The sequence below is a fragment of the Mandrillus leucophaeus genome, unplaced genomic scaffold, assembly GCF_000951045.1.
Source record: "Mandrillus leucophaeus isolate KB7577 unplaced genomic scaffold, Mleu.le_1.0 Scaffold584, whole genome shotgun sequence".
Taxonomy (NCBI): domain Eukaryota; kingdom Metazoa; phylum Chordata; class Mammalia; order Primates; family Cercopithecidae; genus Mandrillus; species Mandrillus leucophaeus.
The window spans coordinates 1,126,289-1,150,417 of NW_012106297.1; the positions used below are offsets into that span (position 1 = coordinate 1,126,289).

Here is a 24,129-nt window from a genome sequence, read left to right on the forward strand (position 1 = left end):
ACACACACACACACAGAGCCACACACACATACACACACAGTTTTATAAATGCGTGAATATTTACATACAGGGTTCCCAGAAATCAGAAAAAATGAGGTTTAGGCAGGTGAAGTTATACACTACCATAAATTGTTCTTTGATTTTGATTATGAATAAATAAGATTGATGATGATGATGCTTTTGCTGCCGCTGCTACAACTGTTTCTGCTACTAGCTAGTGTTCATTAAGAATTTAATATGAGCCAGGCACTTTTCTAAGAACATTGCATAGATGCATAAACACAGTTAATTCTCACAACTTTAGGAGGTTTATCAATGAGGAAATGAAGGAAGAGAAGGGGAAAGTAACTAGCAAATACTGGAGAGAGGGTTGGCATTCAAGGAGTCTGATTCTGGAGCCAATGCTATAAATGACCATACAACATAGTTTCCCAGGAGAAATGATGTATGCATAGGTTTTAAGGAAAAAGCCATTTAAAACTGCTTCTTTGGGGTGATTGCTAAATTTTAAAATGTTTAGGCATTTGTTTAAATTAAAGGCTTTTAAATCCCCAAACTTTATAAACAAGGATGAAATGACAGGTCATAAGATCAATAGGTCATAAGGGTGTTTATTTAGTAGCAAATATATGTTGAATCCTTTAGCTCTTACTCCTCATTTTACAGAAATCCTGAATGTTTGTTAAACAGGATAAAATTTCTTAAGGTCACTTAAGAAATGTAGAGGATAGAACTAACCACTGTGGATTTTCTGTGTGTAAGTTATATGTGTGCATGCAAGTGCATGCACTTGAAGCCAGAGAAAAGGAAGAAAACAATTCAGGAAAGAAGGAAAGGGGGAAAATGAACGAAATTTACCCGGAAATCTGAGCATAGACCAAGTGGCACTGGCAAGAATACACCCTTTACACGCACTGTAGGTAAAAGGTGAACTAAGAACAACTTAAGAACAAAAATGATTAACTGCAATATTAATCTAGGCAAATAAACATGTTAAACCAAACATAGAGCTTCATTGTTAATTTTAACATTTAATTATCCAAAGAAGATCCCTTTTTTTTATTTTTTATTTTTTTGGTCAGACAGAGTCTTGCTCTGTTGCCAGGCTGGAGTGCAGTGGTGCGATATCGGCTCACTGCAACCTCCTCCTCAAGTGATTGGCTCACCTGGACTCCTCCGGGTTCAAGCGATTCTCCTGCCTCAGCCTCCTGAGTAGCTGGGACTACAGGTACTTGCCACCATGCCCAGCTAATTTTTGTATTTTTAGTAGAGATGGGATTTCACCTTGTTGGCCAGGATGGTCTCTATCTCTCGACCTCATGATTCGCCTGCCTTGGACTCCCAAAGTGCTGGGATTACAGGCATGAGCCACCTTGCCTGGCCCAAAGATCCCTTTTTAAACATGCATTTTGGAGTCTGTATAGTGACCTTTACTTTTTCTCCAGGCACTGAAAATGAAGATGCTGGAAGGGACTATCAAAGTGATAATCAAGCAAGTTGGATTCATCGTATGATAATGGCCTTCGTGAGTGATTCAGCTTTATTCAATACCAGAGAAGGACGTGCTGGGAAGGTACATAACTTCATGCTGGGCTTGAATCTCAATACATCTTATCCACTGTCTCCTTTGAGTGACTTTGCCACACAGGAATCCTTTGATGATGATGAACTGGATGCAGCTGTAGCAGGTAAGTGCACAAAATATCATCAGTAGGAGCTAAGGCAGGAGATCTTTATTCCTTCTCTGGAGAGAAGCGTTTTAATTATTGTTAACATTTACTCATGTATTCTCAGTTATTACAACCTGCATTTAATGTGTGAAGGGCTTCAAATGACTGGGGTTATTTTTTGTTGTTTGTTTGTATTTTTGAGACAGGGTCTCACCTAGTCACCCAGGCTGTAGTACAGTGGCACAATCATGGCTCACTGCATCCTTAAATTCCGACCTGAAGCAATCCTCCTGCCTCAGCTTCCTGAGTAGCTGGGACTACAGGTGCACACCACCATACCCAGCTAACTTTTGTAGTTTTTGTAAAGACAGGTTTTTGCCATGTTGCCCAAGCTGGTCTCAAACTCCTGGGCTCAAGTGATCCTCCTACTTTGGCCTCCCAATGTGCTGGGACTACAGGTGTGAGTCACTGTACCTGGCCTGGATTTTTTTTTTTTTTAAGAAAAATTTATATTGGATAGGAAATGGCCTAGACATGTCAGTATAGAAAATTTTCATTAAAATATTGAGGAGGATGGCTGGGGAGCAGTGGCTCACTCCTGTAATCCTAGCACTTTGGGAGGCAGAAACGGGCAGATTACCCGAGCTCAAGAGTTCAAGACCAGCCTGGGCAACATGGTGAAACCCTGTCTCTACTAAAAAAATACAAAAATAAAATAAAATAAAAGGCACCTGTTCATGGTGGTGCACCCCTGTAATCCCGCTACTCAGGAGGCTGAAACACGAGAACTGCTTGAACCTGGGAGGCAGACATTGTAGTGAGCCAAGATTGCGCCACTGCACTCCAGCCTGGGCAACAAAGTAAAGCTCTGTCTCAAAAAATAGAAAATAAAAAATAAAAAAAAATATTGAGGGAGACTTTAGATCTTCTCTGTACTGCTCACAGTTCAGTTGCAGAGATTTGGAAACTATTTCCTATTTTCTGAAAGGGATTTAAAGAAGGGAATTGGGTGCTTATAAAATTGTTCCAAACCTTCTGGGAGCAAGCTTTAGGCTGAGCTTTCGGGAATGATTCAAAAACCACTTCAGAATCATCCCCACAAATGTCTTGGCAACTGTGCTTGGCAGGAGAAATAGCGGAAATGTAGCTTCTCTCTCATTTTCTTTTTCAGATTTTATGTGAGTGTTCATCTGTGGCAGAGGCCAGGTCTCAGTAGAACTGGAGCTGCAAGGGAATCCGGCAAACACATTCCTTAGCGTGACTCCCTAGTGCAACACAGGGTTTGAGTAAGCCAGCCTGTAGTGTTCACTAGGCTATTGGAACTGTCTCTCCAGTTCTCAGAAAGGTTAGGTAACTTTCTTAAAGCTGCCCAGCAAGAACCTTGTCACTTTCAGGTTTGTCACTTAGCCAGATCCTCAAGAATAATCCCCTTTGGTCTTCAGTTCCATGCCTGTTACAGATTTAAAGTTAAATTTGCTTTGGTGACCAATCAATACACAATAATTTTTTGGTGATAATTCTGTCATCTTAAATTTTTCTATTTCACCACACCATCATCTTTTCCTTAATGTCCAAATGTCATTCCTCAATCATTTATGGCCAAGGACATTTTGATTAGATGCAGTAAAAACTTAAATGGGATATTTCCAAAAACATTTTCTACTGCCTTTTGTTTAAGCATCATACCTAGAACATACTTGTGAAATTTAGGATATAGCTTTGGATTTTGTTGTTGTTTTGGTATTGTTGTTTCTATTTGTTGCTTGACCCCTTAAAAGGAATTGCAGAAGCAAAAATGACCTCTGTTGTTTAAACAAGATTAATGCAAACTCATTATATTTTGTGTTATGTTTATGGCATCAAACTCTAGGATATGAGGTATGTCTGATTATATGCCAGTAATCCCAACAGGATTCACTATGTTATATAGTATATTAACTATTATATTAACTATAATGAAATTCTAATTGTTATAAAGTCAGTATCTATTTTTAAATTCATCCCAAATAAAAATACACTTAACCATACATTCAGTGACATTATTTTTCTTGTTTAGTCACATAACTATGTTTATTGTCATCGCAATACCAATTAAATGTGTCTCTTCTAGAAACGTGCTTTATGGATGAATGATGATGAGCTTAAAAAAACTACAAATTCATAGAGCATGTCGATATATAGAGAATCTTCAGTTATTTTACTCTATAGAAAGGGAAGAACAAAGAAGATAATTCTGTCATTTTTGCTCAAAATTTCTCAACAGAGCTGAGATTGGGACACAGGCTTTTTAACATTGCTTCCAAGCCTTTCCCTTGGACACACACCATTCCCCTTAGCCCTTGGTTTTCTTAGTCATCCACTTGCTTATGTAAAAATGGAAGTTTTCTTTGTGTATACTTTATTCTATTTGTTTTACGTTACTATTTGGATTGCACCAGCTCCTTATGTAGTTTTCACAGCACGTGGTCTACACTCCACATTTTAACAACTTCCTGGTAGTTTTGCAATATTTTATGTAGATTTGGTGGTGTTGGGATTACCAGATAAAATACAGAATACCCAGTTAGATTTTAATTTTAAATATGTATATGAATAATTTATATATAATTCTTGCAGCATTTAGGACATACACTAAATAATTATTTGTTGATTATCTGAAATTCAAATTTAACCAGGCATCCTGTATTTTGTTAGCTAAATTTGGCAACTTTAGGACGTATGCCTCTTCCTTTTAAATTATTTTGCATTTTCATCTTCCTTCTGTCTTTTGTTCATTCTTTCATTCACTTAGGTTTACTGAGTACTTACAATGTGCTTGGTTCTGCACTCCAGCCTGGGCGACAGAGCCAGACTCCATCTCAAAAACAAAAAACAAACAAGCAAAAAAGAATATGAGTTTATTGTGGGTGTTTGCATTTGGAGAATAATAGTTGTACACCACCTTGTCTACTCCTTTGTTCATTTCATGCCCTTTGAAAGAAGAGTTATAGACAGTTTTCATGAAACAACATAAGGAAATATAAACTATCAATCATCCCCAAATATGGCATTATATAAACCAATTTTTTTGAGATACCTGAAAATGTTTGAAGCTAAAATTATTTTAAATTAATGATGTTTGGAAAGAACTTTAAATTTTATTTCATAGTGTGTATTTCATTTAAATTACATTTTATTCATTTTTATGTATTCAATTGAAAAAATGTATATGGGGCATTAATTTCAATAAAAACTTTAGTCAGTTCAGTCAGTTCACAGATTCATTCAACTTTATGATTTACAGGCCAATATTGCTAAAAATAATTTCATTTTAGACTGAATTTACTGAATTAAGTAGTGCTTTTTCAGAAAAAGTCCTTACAAAGATAGATCTGGCTTACTTCCCTCTGGTTGTTTCCAACTTTTAGAATAATCGTATGTTTGGAATGAAAAGTTAAAACATTTATCATAAATTGTGATCATTTTGTTTCATAAGGTCTTCCTTAAAATTCCTGTTTTAAAGAATGCCAACTGAATTTTTATCCACAATTTATTTAAAACATTAATTAAGCACATTTCTTTTTAAATTTTGCAACCCCCAGGCAAAAAAAAAAAAAAAAAAAAGATTTCTATCTAATCTAGATATTCGTTGGAAAAATGTTACATTTGTTTACCCTATGATGATTTTGTTTATATAAATTAAAATTTGGATGTTTTGGAATTAAAGCAATCTCTCAACCTAAAATCAGTAAAGGTGCACTATTTTTCTGCCTACTACTTCACCTTGCCGACTGTATTTTGAAAACAGAAGAAATTATAGTATGATAACATTTCCCTCATGTGTTTACTGCAAAATAGTTGTGTACCTGTAGAAACAAATTTTGGAGAACTTGTTATTAGTTATATGACTCCTTTCCTGTTTACTTTTGTGTTTATCCTACTTACTGTGACACACACCATCTGGAAATAAGAAATAAAGACATGAGTTAATTTAGGCTAGAGTTCAAAACACAGACATCCAAATATTTGTACACTGAATCTGTGTGATGTATTTATAAAATGGCCACTACAAATATCCAAAGCTGATCTGCTTTAAGGAAATGTTACATAATTCTAAAACAGAGTTATGTTTTCACAACCATTAGATAACCCCATTAATTCACAAGTTTAGAAACCTTGTATGTTTTAAATTATGGGAGGATATTCTTCCGTAGTGGCATTTATCTAATGCTCTATGACATTTTAGTAGATGTTATACAATAAATTGGGTTCCCGTTCAAATAAATTTGGGAAAATTTACAACTTGATCTCCCTCTTCAGATACAATGAGATACCATAATGAGTTTAAGTCCTACTTAAAGCTGCTTAAGGATAGTACTTTAAAAGGAGACTGGCTTGTATTTGAATCTCAGTTGGATCCTTTACTAGCAGGCCATCTTAGGCAGTCACTTAGCATAAGCCTCAATTTACTTACAAAATAAAAATAACGATGGTACCCATGTTATGGAGTTATTTGGAGGATTGGTTAGCATTTTCATATAAAGTGCTATCAGTGGGAGCCATAGGGAGGAGAATAGAGAATGCGCAATGTAATTGGCTAGTACTTTAAGTTGTTGAATTTTGTCTTTCTCAAGACATGACCTTATTTAATCATGGCACTCTTATTTTGTATATGAGACATCAGTTTATATCTTGCATAACTATGCTTTTTTGCAACACAGTTAGGAAACACTACTTTCTGGTTTGGCTTGGTTTTTTTTTGTTGTTTTTTGCGACATGGATGAACTTAGTGGATATTATACTAAGTGAAGTGAGACAGACACTACATGATCTCACTGTTATGCGTAATCTAAAAGAGTTGAACTCAGAAGTAGAAAATAGGATGAGGATTACTAGAAGCTGGGGGGGATTTGGGGAGGAGGCAGTAGATGGAGAAAGAGGCAACCTTGCTCAAAGGGTACAAAGTGTCAGTGAGAGAGGAGGAGTAAGTTCTGGGTATCTATTGCACAGCATGGTGCCTGCAGTTAATAATAATGTATATTTCAAAATAGTTAAAAGACAGGATTTAGATGTTCTTACCAAAAAGAAGCGATAAATATTTGATGTCATGAATATGTTAGTTAGCTTGATTTGATCCACAATGTATGCATGTAACGAAACATCACATTGTACCCCATAAATATACACAATTATTACCTACAAAATAAAAATTGTTTTAAAAATAAAATAAAACAAACAATAAAAGGAACACTACTCACCATCAGTTTATCTGGAAGGTGGGAACAATGGTGTTTAGCTACAAACTGAAGCTGGGAATTGGTCCACATGATTTTTCTCTCAAATGCCCTCACTCTTGGATTTAAGAAAGGATAAAAGGATACTACCCGTTTTTGGTAGTATCCTCTTAGTTAGTCATGCCACTTTCTAAAGTAATAGTGGGACACCATGCTTAGGGCTTAGACCTTGTGAACCTGGCTTGGAATCTTTTGAATCTGTTTGAAAATAGACGATTTATTTTACCTCTGTGAGCCTCAGTTTCCTTATCTTTAAAATGGCTACCTCCTTTGTAAGATTGTTTTCTTATCTTTAAAATGGCTGTCTCCTTTGTAAAAGTTGTATAAGAATAATAAATCTTATATATGAAATTTCTGATACATAATAGACTCAGAATAAATGAAGTCACCATTAAGAGAAATATCAGTAACCAACTAATGAATTATAACTTTTTAGTAAAATATTTAAAAATGAATTTAAGCCAAAGACTCACTATTTTTACCTTTAAGATGTTCACATATATAATTGTTAACCTAAAAACTTCAGAGGAATAAATATTAAAATTGGGTTCAACAGTCTCTTTATATATTTCTTACATCTTTACATTCCAGGTTCTGTAATAGATAGTCTAGTATCTTGACTGATGGCAAAGTGCATTCTCACTACTGTTTATATATACTTATTAAGAAAACAGAATTGATCTACAGATAATTATTTAAAGAACTATTTCTCTTCTCTCTCCTTTTTGCCCTATAAGTTAGCCTTGGACACAGCCAGCCTTTATTATTTAGCCATATTACCTTATCCTCAGCTTTAAAAATAGCTTTATTTTTAGCATATTTAGTTTTATTCAAGACAGTTATTCACACCTTTCCTCTTTGCTTGCCTATTCTGGGCAGTGTGAATTGCCTCAGACATAAAATTTATTCTTCTTTATTTATAAGCATCCCTAGTAAGCGTTTGTAACATTTATTTGTTATTCAGTATTTTAGAAATGGGAATTTTTAACAGATGTGAGGAAACAGATGACTTTGTTAACTGTAGAATGTTAGAAGGATATTAATGTTTCTTTAAAGTATTAATAACTATACCAAAGTCTTATTTTTTCACTTTACATTGAATAAAATATTATGACTGTCTCATTGGTGTTTTTACTTCAACCTTTATTTATAATGAGGATTATGGATTTAATTGGACAGGAAGAATTTAAAGATTTGCTTTCCTTTTTCATTTCATGCTCTTAAAATGTAATAAGTAAAACTGACTATAGGAGAATTACAGTATTATTCTTATTTAGAAACATATGGAGGGAAACTAACATACACTAGTTTCCTACTGTGTGCTGAGCATGTATGTATGTACATAGGTATTAAGTCAGAGATCCTTATTCATATCTGGTGTGACCATCTTCACTTTATTCTACATCATAGGCCTCCATCTTGAGCTTTGCCAGCCTTCTTCCTAACAGCAGGAGGAAACAAGAGTGTGGACAAGGGAACAGAGCACAACAGCTGCATGGCATTTTATCCAGTTCAATTCAAACCAGTTCAATTCTGGTCATGTTTTATTTTCCTGGCAAGTGAATTAGGAGCACCACACATAAATGTGAAGTGTAGTGTGTTATCAGTATTATTTTTTCATAAAATTAATGATCTGTAGGTCCTCTTTTTCTTCAGAATCCTTGCCATCTCATCTGTTCTCCTCCCATACTGTCCTCAGACTGCAGGCTCCTTGCTGTCCTCAAACACACCCAGCCTGATTCTGCCTTGGGACCCTTGCTCTAGCTCCTCCCTCTCCCTGGTAACTTCTGGATCCCACCCTCCCAATCTTTAGATGGTCTGTTCCACATCATTATTCTTATTTCAGTGTAAGGTTTTCTTCTCAGAGGCATCTCCATTGACCATCTACCTGAAGTTACTCCTTATTATAGTGTCCTTGCTCATTTTCTTCATTGCATTTATCACTTTATGAACTGCCCTCTTAATACATTTGTTTACTTATTGGCGGTGTACTCGCAATATGAGCTCTATCCGAGCAGAGCATGTATCTATCTTGTTCAGCATCTGGAATCATATCTGAATGGTAGTAGACAACATATATTTGCTGGGTGTGTTGGCTGGATGATTTCCTTGAACTCTCACCTTGTGATGGAATGCACACTCACCCCCAAGAGAGGCAGCCTGGGAACGATACAGAGTCTGCCACCTCCCAGCTATGCCACCTTCGCGGTGACTCTTCATTGGCTTCACCCTCCATTTACAGATGTCCTCTGCCTCACCTGTCTGTTATAAGAATTAAACAAGACTATGCATGAGGAAATGTTGAGAAACCTGTAAACACCTACGTCATGTAAGATAATACTATTAAAGTGATCATAGCTTAGAGTTAATACCAGGACCTGAACTAAGTGCTTTCCATGCATTGTCCCCATAAATCCTCGCAGCAACCTTATTTGATAATCCTGATGTTACAGATGAGGAAACTAAGACTTAAGGGTAATAATTACAATTGCTAAAGTTGTATTTAGCATGCCCAGCTCTATTTGTCTCCAAAGCCTGAGGGCCTAATCATATGAAATTCTTTCAAATTTGAAACCAACATTTTTAGATGATAAATACTGATGAATGATCATTTAATTCATTCTTGTTTTTCTTTTATGTTTTTAAGATCCTGATGAATTTGAGCGAATATATGAACCTCTGGATGTCAAAAGTAAAAAGATTCATGTAGTGGACAGTGGGCTCACCTTTAACCTGCCGTATCCCTTGATACTGAGACCTCAGAGAGGGGTTGATCTCATCATCTCCTTTGACTTTTCTGCAAGGCCAAGTGACTCTAGTCCTCCGTTCAAGGTAAGAATACCTAATGTAGCATTCCATTCTCTACCACATTCTCTTGCTTGCCTTATAGATCTCTTAGTCCCTTTGACTCCAGTTTCTTATTCCTTTAATGTATTTTCTACATCTTTATGAGTAATAGTTCTAAAATGCAAACATGATTCAATCAGTCTCCTGCTTAAAGAAACTTTTAAATGATTCTAATGAGCTCAATAAAGGTCAGAGTCCTGAGCAGGACAAGAATAATACAGTGGGTCTGAAGTTTAGGAAGGAAATGAGGCTGAGATTTGGGAGTTAGCAAGTAAATGATCATTAAAACAATGCATGGAGAGGGTATACCCTGAGAAGAGAAGTGGACATAAATAGTACTTTAAAGAATGCTATCAAGGGGAAAGGAGGAGAACAAAGGAAGTGTATAGTATTATGAAAATTGAAGATATGTAACAACAAGGAGGTTTTTTGGTGAACTGGACAAGGCCAGTTTCAATAGGGCTGTGAAGGCAGAAATCAGAGCAGAGTGGTTTGAGAGATGAGTGGGAGTTAAAAAAAAAAAAAAAGAATTCTGTAGATTGTTCAGGGAAGGAGATGGACTGTATCTGTAAGAGGCTGTAAGAGGATGTGGGGAAGAGGAAAATTGTGTGTGTGGGTGGTTGGGGGTGGGTTGTTAATAGAAGAGACAAGCATGTTTACATACTAATGGCTAGGAGTTGTTAATGAAGGTATTACTGAAGAGAGGAGAGATGAGATATAGGATGAAGTCACATCTCTGGAAGGATGTAAGGGTGGGAAGTGGGAAAGGAATCAAGGACACAAGTGGGGAACAGTATTGAAATGTCCACGCTAGGGGAAAATGGCAGCAGATAAAGATTTATCATTAGGTTTGGGAAAAGGAAGTGAAGGAAGTACTCATGTGATGACTTCGAAGTTTTGTAGGTATTAGGAGTCAAGGTTAACTTGTGAGGATAAAAATATGGAGGTAGTGGAGTCAGGCATGTGGGGTGAATAAAAGTCCGCCTCTGTGAAGAAATAAGAAAAGCTTGTGAATGTGGCAATATGGAAAGATTGCTGGACCGTACTTTGGCCTCACCCTCAAATAAATACGCTTTGTTCCCCCTGCCTGGAATACTCCAAACATTCTTTAGACACAGCTCAAGTGTTATCTTTCTTGACTTCCACCATATGGCTAAAGTGCATAGGACTCAGTCAATTCTTCAAATACAGCAATTATCATAGTATATTGTATGTTTTTGCTTACATATATATTGCTTTCACTGTCTGTGAACTCTTTGTGACTAGAACTCTGTTCTCTGTCTGTGTTTATTTTGTTTTAATCATTTGGTCCTAACTGTCATTGAGGTGCTGGCCAAAATATGAGTATATAGGATTTTTTTTGTAGGTGAATAAATAAAATGATGTATGAAAGATGGAGTTATTATTTTGATTTTATAGATTAAGAAGTGGCAATTCATAGTGATTAAATGGAACAGTTCATGATCTCCCAACCAGGTGGAATCAGTAATGGCCCAGGTCCTCTGACAGCATATCTGTTTTTTTCTCTATCATATGATGATTAAACTGCTCTCAAGAGCAATAATGGTTATAATAATAACTCTTAAATATATAGAAAATCTTATGTGTTCAAAGTGCTTTCATACTTCATTTTTGAGCTAGTAAAGGTATTCAAAGAAGCAAGTATCAATGAGATAAAATCTTATCAACAAATCAAATAATCTGTGGAATGAGCACAGTCCACGACCTGACTGGGGAAGTGCTAGTTAAGAAATGTAGCTCCAAAGCTACAGAATGAGAATTTCTTACCCTTTACCAGCTGCCTCCTTTGTGCACGCTGTTCATGAACTATTTTCTGTGTGGTGTGCTGTGTGCAGCAGTTAGTGGGAAAATATGGTTCCTGATCTCCCATAACATTTTGGGATTTTTTGGGGCAAAGACTTTTATTCACAAGAGCCATTTGGAGGGAAATTGAGAAACTTACTATTAAATAGTCATTCATACAAGTTTACATAAGTGTGTGTATTATAGGGGATAAATATAAGAATAGATTGGTGCATACTGGAGTTAATGAACAGGGTAACAAATGAAATAGGGTGAAAACAGCACAGAGATGGCAATGAGCACATCTAAGGGGCTGGAGTGATCTGATTAGAAGCGACAGATATTCAGCTGCCTTAGAAAGGCTTAAGAAGAGAGTTTAAGATAGGACAATAGAAAATGGAGAATCAGTGGAGGATTTCAGCAGACAAATGACTTCATGAAAGTGCAATTTTAGGATGATTAATCTGAAAATGGAAAGTAGGATGAGTTGGAGAATGGAAGGCAAGGAATTAACATTAAGAGAAATGTATTGTAATCCAAGCACAGGATAATGAAGTATTACTGCACCAGAGTGGGTCACTATGAATTTGATGACCTACAAGAAACAGTGGGGAGGTGGGTTTCAATGGATGACTCTAAGATGATAGCTTAGAAGCTGGTTCTAGTGGTGGAAGACACTGTATTATTCATTTCACCAATGGGGGTATAAAATGTCAAAGCCATCATTTTATGTATGAATCAGAGCTCCACCACCTTAATGAGTTGAAGGAGGTTTTGGAATATCACTTTGTATCTTTAAAAACAATCATTATACTTTGCAGTAGTTTTTAAATGTTGACTCATTATTTGTGATGAAGAATATATACTTGTAAAATGTATGAACATTTGGTTTATAAATGCAGTACTTCCAGTCAACAGCTGTTAATATTTTGGTATTTTCTTCTAGTCTCTTTTTGCGGGGTGTGTGTGTGGGTCTGACTACCAGGGTCATATAGTTTTGCATTCTGTTTCTTTCTACTTACAACTGTATTATGAGCATTTTTTATGTCATTAAATATTTTAAAAAACATAATTATAAAAACATATAATAAGAAATATAAAAGAGATAAGATGTTTATAAAATAAAATAAAAATATATACTATCTCTGTATACAGATATGTGAGAATTTATTTAACAATGCTCTATTTTCAACTTTTAGATTATTGGTATCTTGCCACCTTTTTCTATAATCATTATCCTTGCACATGAATCTTTAATCACATTTTAATTATTTATTCAGGTTGGTTTCTAGATGTGTATCATTTTATGACTTTTAGTAAATATTTTCAGATTGATTTCTAGAGAAGCTTCACCAATTTACATTATATCTAATTACATATGTGAGTCTATTTTACATGCCTTTGCTGGCAAGAAAAAATATTAAAGACAAAGTAAAGAAAATTTTGTACAATATGATAGGGAAAAAAACCTCACATTTATGCTTCAGTTTTCTTCCTTTGTGAGACTGAATAGTTTGTCATGCTTATTATATATTCATGTTTCTAAACTACTTTTAATTGGATTATTTGTGATGTTCCTATTAGTAAACGTTCTTTTTATGTCTTAAGAATATTAAAGTTTGTCTTATTTTTGCAAATATAACCTAATATGTCATTTGTATGGGGACTTTTGTTGCTGATGATTTTATTGTTTCAAAAATTTATATAGGAACTTCTTCCATTGTTTTTATTCTTTCTTATAATTTTTAAATTTTTTTCACTATCTTTTCTCTTTTTCATATTAGTTTTTAAAATTTTTATTTTTAATTATTTATGGATGCAGAATATGTGTACCTATTTATGGAGTACATGTCAAATTTGATACAATCATATGGGGAATGATCAATTAGGGTAATTGGGATATCCATCCCCTCAAGCATTTATCACCTCTTTGTGTTAGTAATATTCCAATTCCGTTCTTTTAGTTATTTTGAAATATAAAATAAATTATTGTAAACTGTAGTTACCCAATTGCGCTACTGAACACTAGATCTTATTCCTTTTACCTTACTGTATTTTTGTACCCATTTTCCATTCACTCTTTATTTCCCCTTTCCACTATCCTTCCCAGCAGATGGTAACCATCATTATACTTTCTATTTCCATTAATTCAATTGTTTTTAGTTCCACATGTGAGTAAGAACATGTAATATTTGTCTTTCTGTGCCTGGATTATTTAACTTAACATAATATCCTCTAGTTCTATCCATGTTATTACAAGTGACAGAACTTCATTACTTTTTATGTCTGAATAATATTCTATAGTGTGTAGGTATCATATTTTCTTTATTCATTCATTTGTTGATTGATTCTATATCTTGGCTATTGTGAATAGTGCTGCAATCAGCATGGGAGTACAGATATCTCTTCAGTATACTTATTTCCTTTCTTTTGGATATATACCCAGTAGTGAGATTACTGGATAATATGGTAGTTCTGTCTTTAGTTTTTGTAGGAACCTCCATATTGTTTTCTGTGGTGGCTGTACTAATTTACATTTCATAACCATGTAGAGGGTTCCGCTTTCTCCACATCCTCATCAACATTTGCTATTTCCTATCTTTTGGATAAAAGCCATTTTAACTGGGATAAGATTGAATCTTAATGCAGTTTTAATTTGTATTTCTTTGAGGATTAGTGATGTTAAATATTTTTTCATATTCCTGTTGGGCATTTGTATGTCTTTTTTTGAGAAATAGCTATTCAGATCTTTTGCCCATTTTTAAATCTGATTGTTTTTCCTATTGAGTTGTTTGATCTTCTTATATATTCTGTTTATTAATCCCTTGTCAGATGGATAGTCTGTAAATATTTTCTCCCATTCTGTGGTTCATCTTTTTTCATTATTTCCTTTGCTGTACAGAAGCTTTTTAGTTTGATGTGATCCTATTTGTTCATTTTTGCTTTGGTTGCCGGTGCATCTGAGGTCTTATTCAAGAAATCTTTGCGCAGATCAGTGTCCTGGAGTGCTTTACCAATGTTTTATTCTAGTAGTTTCATAATTTTAGGACTTAGATGTTAGTCTTTAATTGATTTTGATTTGATTTTTATATGTCAAGAAATAGCAATCTAGTTTCATTTTTCTGCTTGTGGATATTCAGTTTTCCCAGAAACATGTATCGAAGAGACTATCCATTCCTCAGTGTATGTCCTGGGCAACTTCATTGCAAATGAATTGAACTGCAAATGGGTGGATTTATTTCTGGGTTCTCTATTCTGTTTCATTGGTCTATATGTCCGTTTTGTGCCAGTATTGTGCTGTTTTGATTACTGTAGCTTTGTAGTATAATTTGAAGTCAGGTAATGTGATGCCTCTAGCTTTGTTCTTTTTGCTCAGGATTACTCTAAGAGTATTCAGAGTCTTTTGTGGTTCCATATAAATTTTAGGAATTTTTCTATTTCTATAAAGAATGTCACTGGTGTTTTGATAGGGATTGCATTGGATTTGTAGATTGCTTTGGGTAGTATATTCTTGAAATTCATTCTTACCAATATCAGTTAAATAGAGATTGATATTTTGATATTTTAATTTTTGTATTATTCTTCTAAATATATGTAACTCATTAATCTTTTTGAATACATTGCATTTGTAATAACACAATCCCCCATAGACTTTTTTTGGCATTATTTTGTTATGCTTATTATATCATATACTATATGATTATTATAGGGCACAGGATTTTTTTTTTTTAATCTGTTGTGTTTCATTCATCCATCTGACAATCTGGCAATTCTTATGTCAGTACCATACTGCATTTTAATAACTGTAGCTTTATTATATGCTTACTATATTAGAGAGCATGTCTCCAATTACTGCTTCTGTAGTACATATAGGCATTTCTACCTGCACATTTTCTTAGATGTGTTTTAAAATCATTTTTTCAATTCTTTTTTCCCCATGCCTTTCTCCAAATTTATATACTTCCTTTTATTATTTATTTATCATAACATGAAACCTACCATTCTGGAAATAATGAATTACATTTTCAGAGATTTAACGTAAAGTAAATTGCAATATATTACACATAATATAGTTTTTCTTGTCGCTAGGTAAGTACTTCAGCAAGTTCAGAGTAAACAAAATAATATTTTTCAGGCTGACTTGGAATGTTAAAAGTGCTTTAAAACTATAAATGTTGTTATTAAAGTATGTATTCCTAAATGAGTCTAAAAGATTGCCAAAGTAGAATTGTTAAATTGATTAAAATATTGTACTATCAATGCTAAAGTAGAATATTTGTTTTATATATAAAATAGCAAGATTTGAAAATTTACAAGGAGTCTACATGAAGTTCTTTTGATAGTGGGGGAGAATCCCTAATGTAATAATTGGATATATGCAATATGATTTTATTAAGGTAATTAAATAGCAAATAATTTCCTATTTTTGAGACTGAAATATGGACACTGCCTTTCACAAAATATTAGACCATAAATGCTGGGCAAAAAATTAGAAATACTGACTTTATTTCACATTTGCAGATAATTCTGGCTGTTCATATAGTTAAATGTCATATTTTGTTAAAAAGACATAGAAAGATGGAGATCATGTCTTTTGATAAAAGCAACCAAAATTTATGTTGTTTCTGTGTTGTAATTGGCCTTAAGAGTTAATGATGTCAATGTAAATGACACTAATTTCTTTAGATTAGTTAGCACACACCCTAGTAGTAGTCCAATATAAAGAGTTCATGATTCTAAATATTATTACTATTAATTTATCTAACAAAAGCAGCTTTGTGTTTCATTTTGTCAAGTTTCTTTTTGTTAACCATACATCTTAGATGTATAATATGTAAATTTAGTATACCATTAGAGCTCATCCAAAGACAATCAATGGGATTGATTGTTCGTCATGAAAATAAGCCAAAGTCTTCATCCTCAAGCATGCAAAATTAACAGGCTGTGAATTTAGGGGAAAATGAAGGGACTTTGGGCTTTATTGGGGAGCAAGAAACTGAGGAATATAGAAGAATTCAGAGTTTACTACTAGAAATTATATTCCCCTTTATCTTACTAACTTTTAGGGAGAGTAATAGATCTTAGTTATTATGCCATAAATTAGATTATATTGTGTTGCTATACATTGAACATAAATCTGGTTCAGTTTTTCAGTGTTCATTTAAATGCTTAATGACAAGAAGTCAGAACAATGGGTTTATTCTCTTAAAAATTATTCAAGGAAAGAAGGAAGGGTAAAAAGAGAGAAAGAGGTGATGAGGGAGGAGAGAAGGAAGAAAGAAGAAAGGAAAATTTGAAATGAGGTAGTCTTCACAAATGATGGAAGTAATATATCTAAATTAAACTGATCTGCCTATATTTCATTTAGGGTCAGAATTCCATTTAAACCCACTAATAAAGGAAAAAGTATCTGTATTTTTCCACAATCATCTGATTTATTTGTTGAAATGAGGGCATGACCTGTTTTAGAATCTCCACATAGTGTTCACTTATAATGCTTAGGTTGGCCCACATCACGGCCAAATCAGTGCAAGCATTAGCTTTGCAGGCACCCATCCACAATGGCTGGTGAAGGAAAGTGCACAGCATTTAATGTAGTACTTCCAGTTTTATCTCTTGTACTAGTTTCCTGAAGCTTCTGTAACAAATTACCCCACACATGGTGACTTACAACAACAGAAATATATTCTCACAGTTCTAGAGGGCATAAGTTGAAATTAAGGCTGCCATCTCTCTAAAGCCTCCACAGTAGACTCCTTCCTCGCCTTTTCCAACTTTTGGTGGTCCCAGGCATTGCTTGCCTTGTGGTTGCATCTCTCCAATCTCTGCCTCCATTTTTGTATGGCCTTTTCTTTTGTGTGTATGTCTTCTCTTGTATCTCACATAAGAATAATTGTCATTGAATTTAGGGCCCACTTACATAATCCAAGATGATCTAATCTCAAAATCCTTAATTAAATTACATTTGTAAAGAGTCTTTCCCCAAATGAGGTGGTATTCACAGGGCCAAGGGATTAGGAAATGGGTATTTTATACGGAGCCACCATTTAACCCACTACACTCATATTGGTCACTCAAATTGAGAATCAGATGTTTTGTGATGATATTACGTTAAGTTGACATTAATTTCCCTTTACATATTTTGTGAGTTTATGGTAACATCCCTGCAAATAACTACCCAGAATTACAAAGTGCTATGTAAACTCTATACAACATTAGATATAGAAAGTTATTTTCATGCCTATTGCATTATAAAGCTCTTGGAGCCTAATACTAGCATGTCTTTTATTAAAAGTAAGAGAGACTATAACTGTAAAATAATTAATTCTAACTTGTAGTTTCTATCAGTTGTATTTTATATTACTTGCTTCAATAATTTTTTAAGATTCTGGAGGTTTACTTACATGCTTATATGCCATCCTTCTCCCTAATCTTCTCCCTAATCTTAAAAATAGGTTTTATATAATGAGAAACATTGTAGAATAGAAAGCATATATTCTTGGCTTGCATACAGACAAAAGAAATCTGGCTTCCTCCAATGACAAGTCAATTTATTATTTTATGTATATATGTGTGTGTGTGTTTGTATTTTTATAAATAAATGTGTTGTTTCATATATTTAAAGTATGTATTTATATATTTTTTACATGTAAATGAATGAAGTGGCATATATATGCTATCATACGATGTTTTGAAGATGTTTCTGTTATTTAGAAATAACATTTATTTATGATACTCATTTCTATGTTATTTATTTGTTTTTCCTCTCCTTCAAGTCTTCTTAATCGTGTTTTAGTACTCAAAAATGAGCTCATCCAGCCTGGCCAACATGGTGAAATCCTGTCTCTACTAAAAATACAAAATTTAGCCAGGTGTGGTGGCACACACCTGTAGTTGCAGCTACTCAGGAGGCTGAGAAAGGAGAAGTGATTGAACCTGCAAGGTTGCAATGAGCCAAGATCAGGCCACAGCACTCCAGCCTAGGCAGCAAAGTGAGACTGTCAAAAAAACAAAACAAAACAAAACACCAAAATGAGCACAGACATCTTACAAAGTATCTCTTCGAAAGATACTGTCAAATTTTTATCCCACAGAAAGTCATTTTAGTTAGTACTATGTAAGTTTATCTTAAGTTATTCTATGGAAGTGTGAAGTGGCTGAGGTGTCAAACAATAACCAAAATGGATAGTTTATCACAGAACACAATTCTGGCATATTGCTGTGATTTGTGGAGCAGCACTTTTTTTGTTCACTGAAATCTTTTAAAGTACTTTCTAAAACCTAATGTACTTTACTCATAGTCTGTGTCATTGTTTCTCAGCCTTTACAGACAAAAACGAGACATCAGAGAGGAAATGGTTTATCCATGCTATCATCACTGTATTTACAATCATCGTTTTTAATCTTTTCCACATCAGGATCACATAAGGAAAGGGAAAGTTTCCATCTCTTCCTGATTCTAGCGTGAAGTGAACTATCTAAAAATAGCCTCACTCTTACGTCATGTATTTCCCTTTTCATTTTACCCCAGCATCCACACATCATTGGTCATACCCTTGAGTCATGTTTGTAAACACTAGAAAGCTCTTTCTTTTCTTTGCCCTCACGCAATTGCTCCACAATGTGCACTTTTGGTTTATTTTGATGTTGAATAATCATGAATGAATAATTGTGAACAGTGCTGGACAAGAAATAACAAGCTGATTAATTCAGCTGAATAGAGGGGAAAAAAAAGAGATTGGTGATAAAAGCTTTCTCAAGTTCCAAACAAGAAATTATTTGCATACATATGGGATTTTCAGCGAAATGTAATTGTATTTAGCATAATAACTTATGAAGCAAATGCTTTCATATACATTAAATCCTTTGTTCTCCTAGATTTGTATTCATAAGTGGTATTGAGAGAGTTGATCAACATAAAATTCATGACATTCCAGAAGCCAAAAGAGCAGTGCAAGTTCAATGAAAAGGGTATTTTTCTCTGAATGTAAGGCCGTATGTTAAAGTACTTGTTTTCTTCTAATGTAAACTACTGAGGTCTTTATACATTTTATCATTTAATCCTCTCAGCAATCCTATGAGAAAGATGATAGTATTAGCTTTATTTTACAGAGGTAGAAAAATGAGTTGCTGAGAAATAAGGAACAGATGAAATAGAGATGAGATGGGATGGGAGTCTGCTATGTCAGGGATAGTGAATAATTTGGTCTGTGTTTTTTTGTTCCTCATTATCTCTATGTTGCCTGTAGGGGAGCATCACTGTACACTGCAGCCACCAAAAATAATTTGTTTCTTGTTGACCTGTGGTGTCTAATTAGTTTGTCTCAGGTCATCCAGCTAGCAAGTTTTAGGGTGTCTGTCTTGGAGCTGGGCCTTTCACACTGCACAACCCAGGCCCACAATCGTGCAGCCTCTTCCTGCCTTTATCATACTTTACTATAATATCTATTTATCTTTCCTGTTGATTTATAAACTCAAATCTTCAAGGACAGCCTATCTCTTATGCTTAGAACATAGCTCACTGATAATTGTTGGATGAATTAACAAATACTCTGAGGAAATTGTCCAGGCGTACTGCAAAGTCTCACCTTGTATTTTTTCCTGGCATTTATCACAGTTTTGAACACAAAGTGTTATTTGATTGCTATCTTTTGCCCAACAGGCTATAAATCCCATAACAACAAAAACTGTGAATGTTTTACTCACTGTTATGTCCCCACTTCTAACATGGAACCTAGCTGGCCACTATTGACTGTTGTGGAATGGATCAATGTGATGACAAGAGTAGTTAAAAAGAACTTAAGATTCTAGTGACAGTATCCCCGAAACTTCCCCCTCTAGGAATTTTCCTCTCTAATGTTCCTATCTCTCTTCCCTTTCTTTTCCCTCTTTTGGTTTCCTCATTTTTTTCCTTCCATCTCTTTTCTTCTCTTTACTGGCAATTATTTATTAAACATTTGCATAACACTTAATATGTGGTAAGCACTGTTTTAAGCACTGTAAAGTATTAATTTATTTAATTCTAATAGCAATCCTATGAGATAGGTATTATTTATATCATCCACATTTTATATCTGAGATGGAGACACTGAGTTTAGAAACATGCCCAAGGCCATGGAGCTTGTATTTGGACTCAGGCATCTGGTCCCAGAATCTGTGCTTTTCCCACTATGATATTCTGCTTCTTATTTATTCCACTTTCCCTGAAGACGCACATAAATGGAAATGAGGTCTCTTCACTACATCTCTCCATATTGATTTATGTTCTTCAGTTTAAACTTAATTTTAGGGGTGCTTACCCCAGTGAGTTAGCCTGCTTTGGTGCAGAGACAAACCAACCTCAAATCTCAGTGGCTGACCACGAACATGTATTTCTTGGCCACTTACATGCCAGCAATTGTCAATCACCTGTGGAGGCTCTGTTCTATTTGTCTTCTCATGCTGGTGGGAATGTATAATCAGCTTACCAGGAAGGGAGCTAATACGTGGAAACCATCATACAATTTGCCACGGCCATTAAATAAGCTCTTGGTACATCTGTACAGTCCTCTGTTGGCCATTACATGTAATAGCAATGCTCTGAGGCCAAAGGTTCAACTTATTTTCACAAAAAGAAGACAAAAAGCTGAGTCAGAGTAACTCAAATATTTTTGTATACATAAAATGAATGAAGTTTTGATTGGTACTTTTTAACACTTTGGTGGAGATGATACTGGTGAAAATCCAGTAACAGAGGATTCTTCATTTTGCATCATCAGATTCCTTTTTTACTCCTAAGGGTTGAAAAAACATTCACATGGCTATAAATTCTCTGAACCCATTTTTTTTTTTTTTTCTCTAGCAGCTTCTTCAACATAATTGTGCTCAGTTCAGTTTATCAATAATTTTTCAAATGCCTGCTGTGGAGCTAGCCTTGTGCCAAGAATTTACATAACAATAGTGAGTTTGTTTCCAATTTCTTTGAGATGTAATGAGCTTCTTGAGAACAGGGTCGTGATTCATCCTAGCAAGGAGTACATTGCTGGCACACAGTAGACACCTAGTGAACACTGAATAATGGTCAGACCAACTGAATCAATGAAAACTGAAAATTTCCAAATGCATCTTTCCCTCTTTCCCATAGGAACTTCTACTTGCAGAAAAGTGGGCTAAAATGAACAAGCTCCCCTTTCCAAAGATCGATCCTTATGTGTTTGATCGGGAAGGGCTGAAGGAGTGCTATGTCTTTAAACCCAAGAATCCTGATATGGAGCAAGATTGCCCAACCATCATTCACTTTGTTCTGGCCAACATCAACTTCAGAAAGTACAAGGCTCCAGGTATGTAGGGAGTAAGCTGTATTCCATAAAATAGAAATTAAGTAGGGGAGTGAAACTGACATTAAGCTGTTTCACTCTGGCGCTGCTGTACCAGCTATTACACTACCGAATGTCTCCCTTACCTTGATAAATAGATGCTATTCTGAGACCTCAAGTACTTCTCCTCTCACCCCTAGATCCCCTGACTTGCTCACAGTCCAGAAACTGAAAAGTCAGCAACTAGTTTAGCAAAAATCTCTGGGACTTTACTTCAATACTTCGAATTGTGTTTGTTCTGATTGATTTTTAATCAAACATTTTGACTATCACCCTTGTAAGAAAGCATTTATTTCAGAAAAATCATGCAAATTTCTGGGAATTTTAGTTGACCACAAGATTAACGTAATCTAGCAGTACACAATGGCTAGCAATTTCAGTTTGCCATGTTGTATTTCATAGAAAACAAGAATCAAGTTTGACACGTAGTCTTTGCTGTTTTGTTTTGTTTTTTTTTAACCACAACCAGAGGAGTCTCTCGACTCTTGTGTATCCTGGAAAATGTTGATTAACCAAAGGAGATCTAAAGATTTACATGCAGAATGCTTACGGCTCCAAAAACCGTATTTTGGGACCAGAAAATGTGTTTTCCATTTTATGAATGGAAAGACACAAAAAATAGGGAGGATGAGTAATGGGAATATGCTGAGAAAAATGGTGTTTTTCTAGATTTCTCAGGAAGACAAAGAAAGGACCAATAGAAGTGAAGATTATTGTGAAGCATATAGTTCAGCATAGGAGAAGGTGGAAATCTGACATTTTTAGTTATCAGTCAGTAGAGCACTTGAAACCCAGTGAATTTTCTATCACTGTGAATTCTCAAGGAGAGGCTCACTGAGCAGTTGGCATGTGTAGGGGATTTCCATGGCATAAAGACAGCCACATAATGTTTTAGTTTGGGTTCTCCCAGAAAGTAATTCTGAGAAAAGGACTCAAGTGCAAATAATTTATTTGGATGAGCTGAGGAACACTCTAGTTTATTAGTAAGGAAATGGGGAAGTGGTAAAGGGAAGGAAGGCTGACAACAAAGTTGCGTTAGCAAGCCGGCTACCACAATGGGAACTTGATCCCCTGGGAAAGACTACGAAATGGAATAGACCTGTGTCCCACAGTCGTGCTTCCCACACACACGAAAAGGCAGGGGAATGGAGTATTTAGATACTAACTCTCTAGAGTCTTTGGTTGACCACCGCCTGGGGAACAGTGTTATTTATCAGAATTTCCAGCCTGCTGCAAGTGGGCCAAGCAGGCTTCTACAGTTGCAGGGCAGGATAGAAAGCCCTCAAGCACAGAGATGTCAGATACTGGCAGTTGGATGTCATCCGGTCAGAACACAGAGAAATGATAAAGTCAGAGATGCTACGGAGTACCTGGCTCTGTGGGGGCTCCCACTGCTGTCTTTATGTGTGTATGTTTTATTCCTTGGATTTTAGAGATATTTTGTAGTTTTCAAAATAGCACCCTTTGTGACTCTTCTGGTATTTAGGTGTTCCAAGGGAAACTGAGGAAGAGAAAGAAATCGCTGACTTTGATATTTTTGATGACCCGGAATCACCATTTTCAACCTTCAATTTTCAATATCCAAATCAAGCATTCAAAAGACTACATGATCTTATGCACTTCAATACTCTGAACAACATTGATGTAAGTATCTCGTGTGGCCATTGACTATGTCAAATGACTTCCATACCATATAAATACACTAATACCTCTTTTTAATTAAAAATAAAAAAATAAGTGTTATGAATGACACCACCCAAAATATGCCACTTTACTTTTCATGAATTATTTTGCTAATCTTCAGAAGAACCCTATAAAACTGACAAATAAGGAAAAATAAGGAAACTCATTTTATGCTATTATTTTATTGAATGGTGAATACTCAGTTTCTTTCCCAAAGTATCTAATATATTTATTATATGATAAATTATAATTAAGGAAGAAAAGTGATGAAAAGGAAATATGAGCATGAAAATGAATGGAGCCAGAAGTGTAGTTAATCTGCAAAAATATAACATGAATTTTAATAAATACACTTATGATTTTACATGTTTTCTTTTTGTGAATTTGGGCAGTATCACAAAAGGTAACAGCCTTTCCTTTTTTTATTTTTTGAGACGGAGTCTCGCTCTGTCGCCTAGGCTGGAGTGCAGTGGCGCGATCTCAGCTCACTGCAAGCTC

At 35.0% G+C, this 24,129-nt stretch overlaps 1 protein-coding gene across 2 annotated transcripts in view; it reads left to right on the forward strand.

The window, feature by feature from the left end:
• The window catches only part of PLA2G4A (phospholipase A2, group IVA (cytosolic, calcium-dependent)), a 154,503-nt gene that overhangs the window by 121,679 nt on the left and 8,695 nt on the right, over positions 1-24,129 (forward strand). For both annotated transcript variants that reach the window (XM_011999161.1, XM_011999162.1), the window contains 4 exons: positions 1,446-1,688; positions 9,591-9,775; positions 21,717-21,912; positions 23,435-23,592. In XM_011999161.1, coding sequence (XP_011854551.1) covers positions 1,446-1,688; positions 9,591-9,775; positions 21,717-21,912; positions 23,435-23,592 — 782 coding nt within the window. The remainder of the gene's footprint in view (positions 1-1,445; positions 1,689-9,590; positions 9,776-21,716; positions 21,913-23,434; positions 23,593-24,129) is intronic.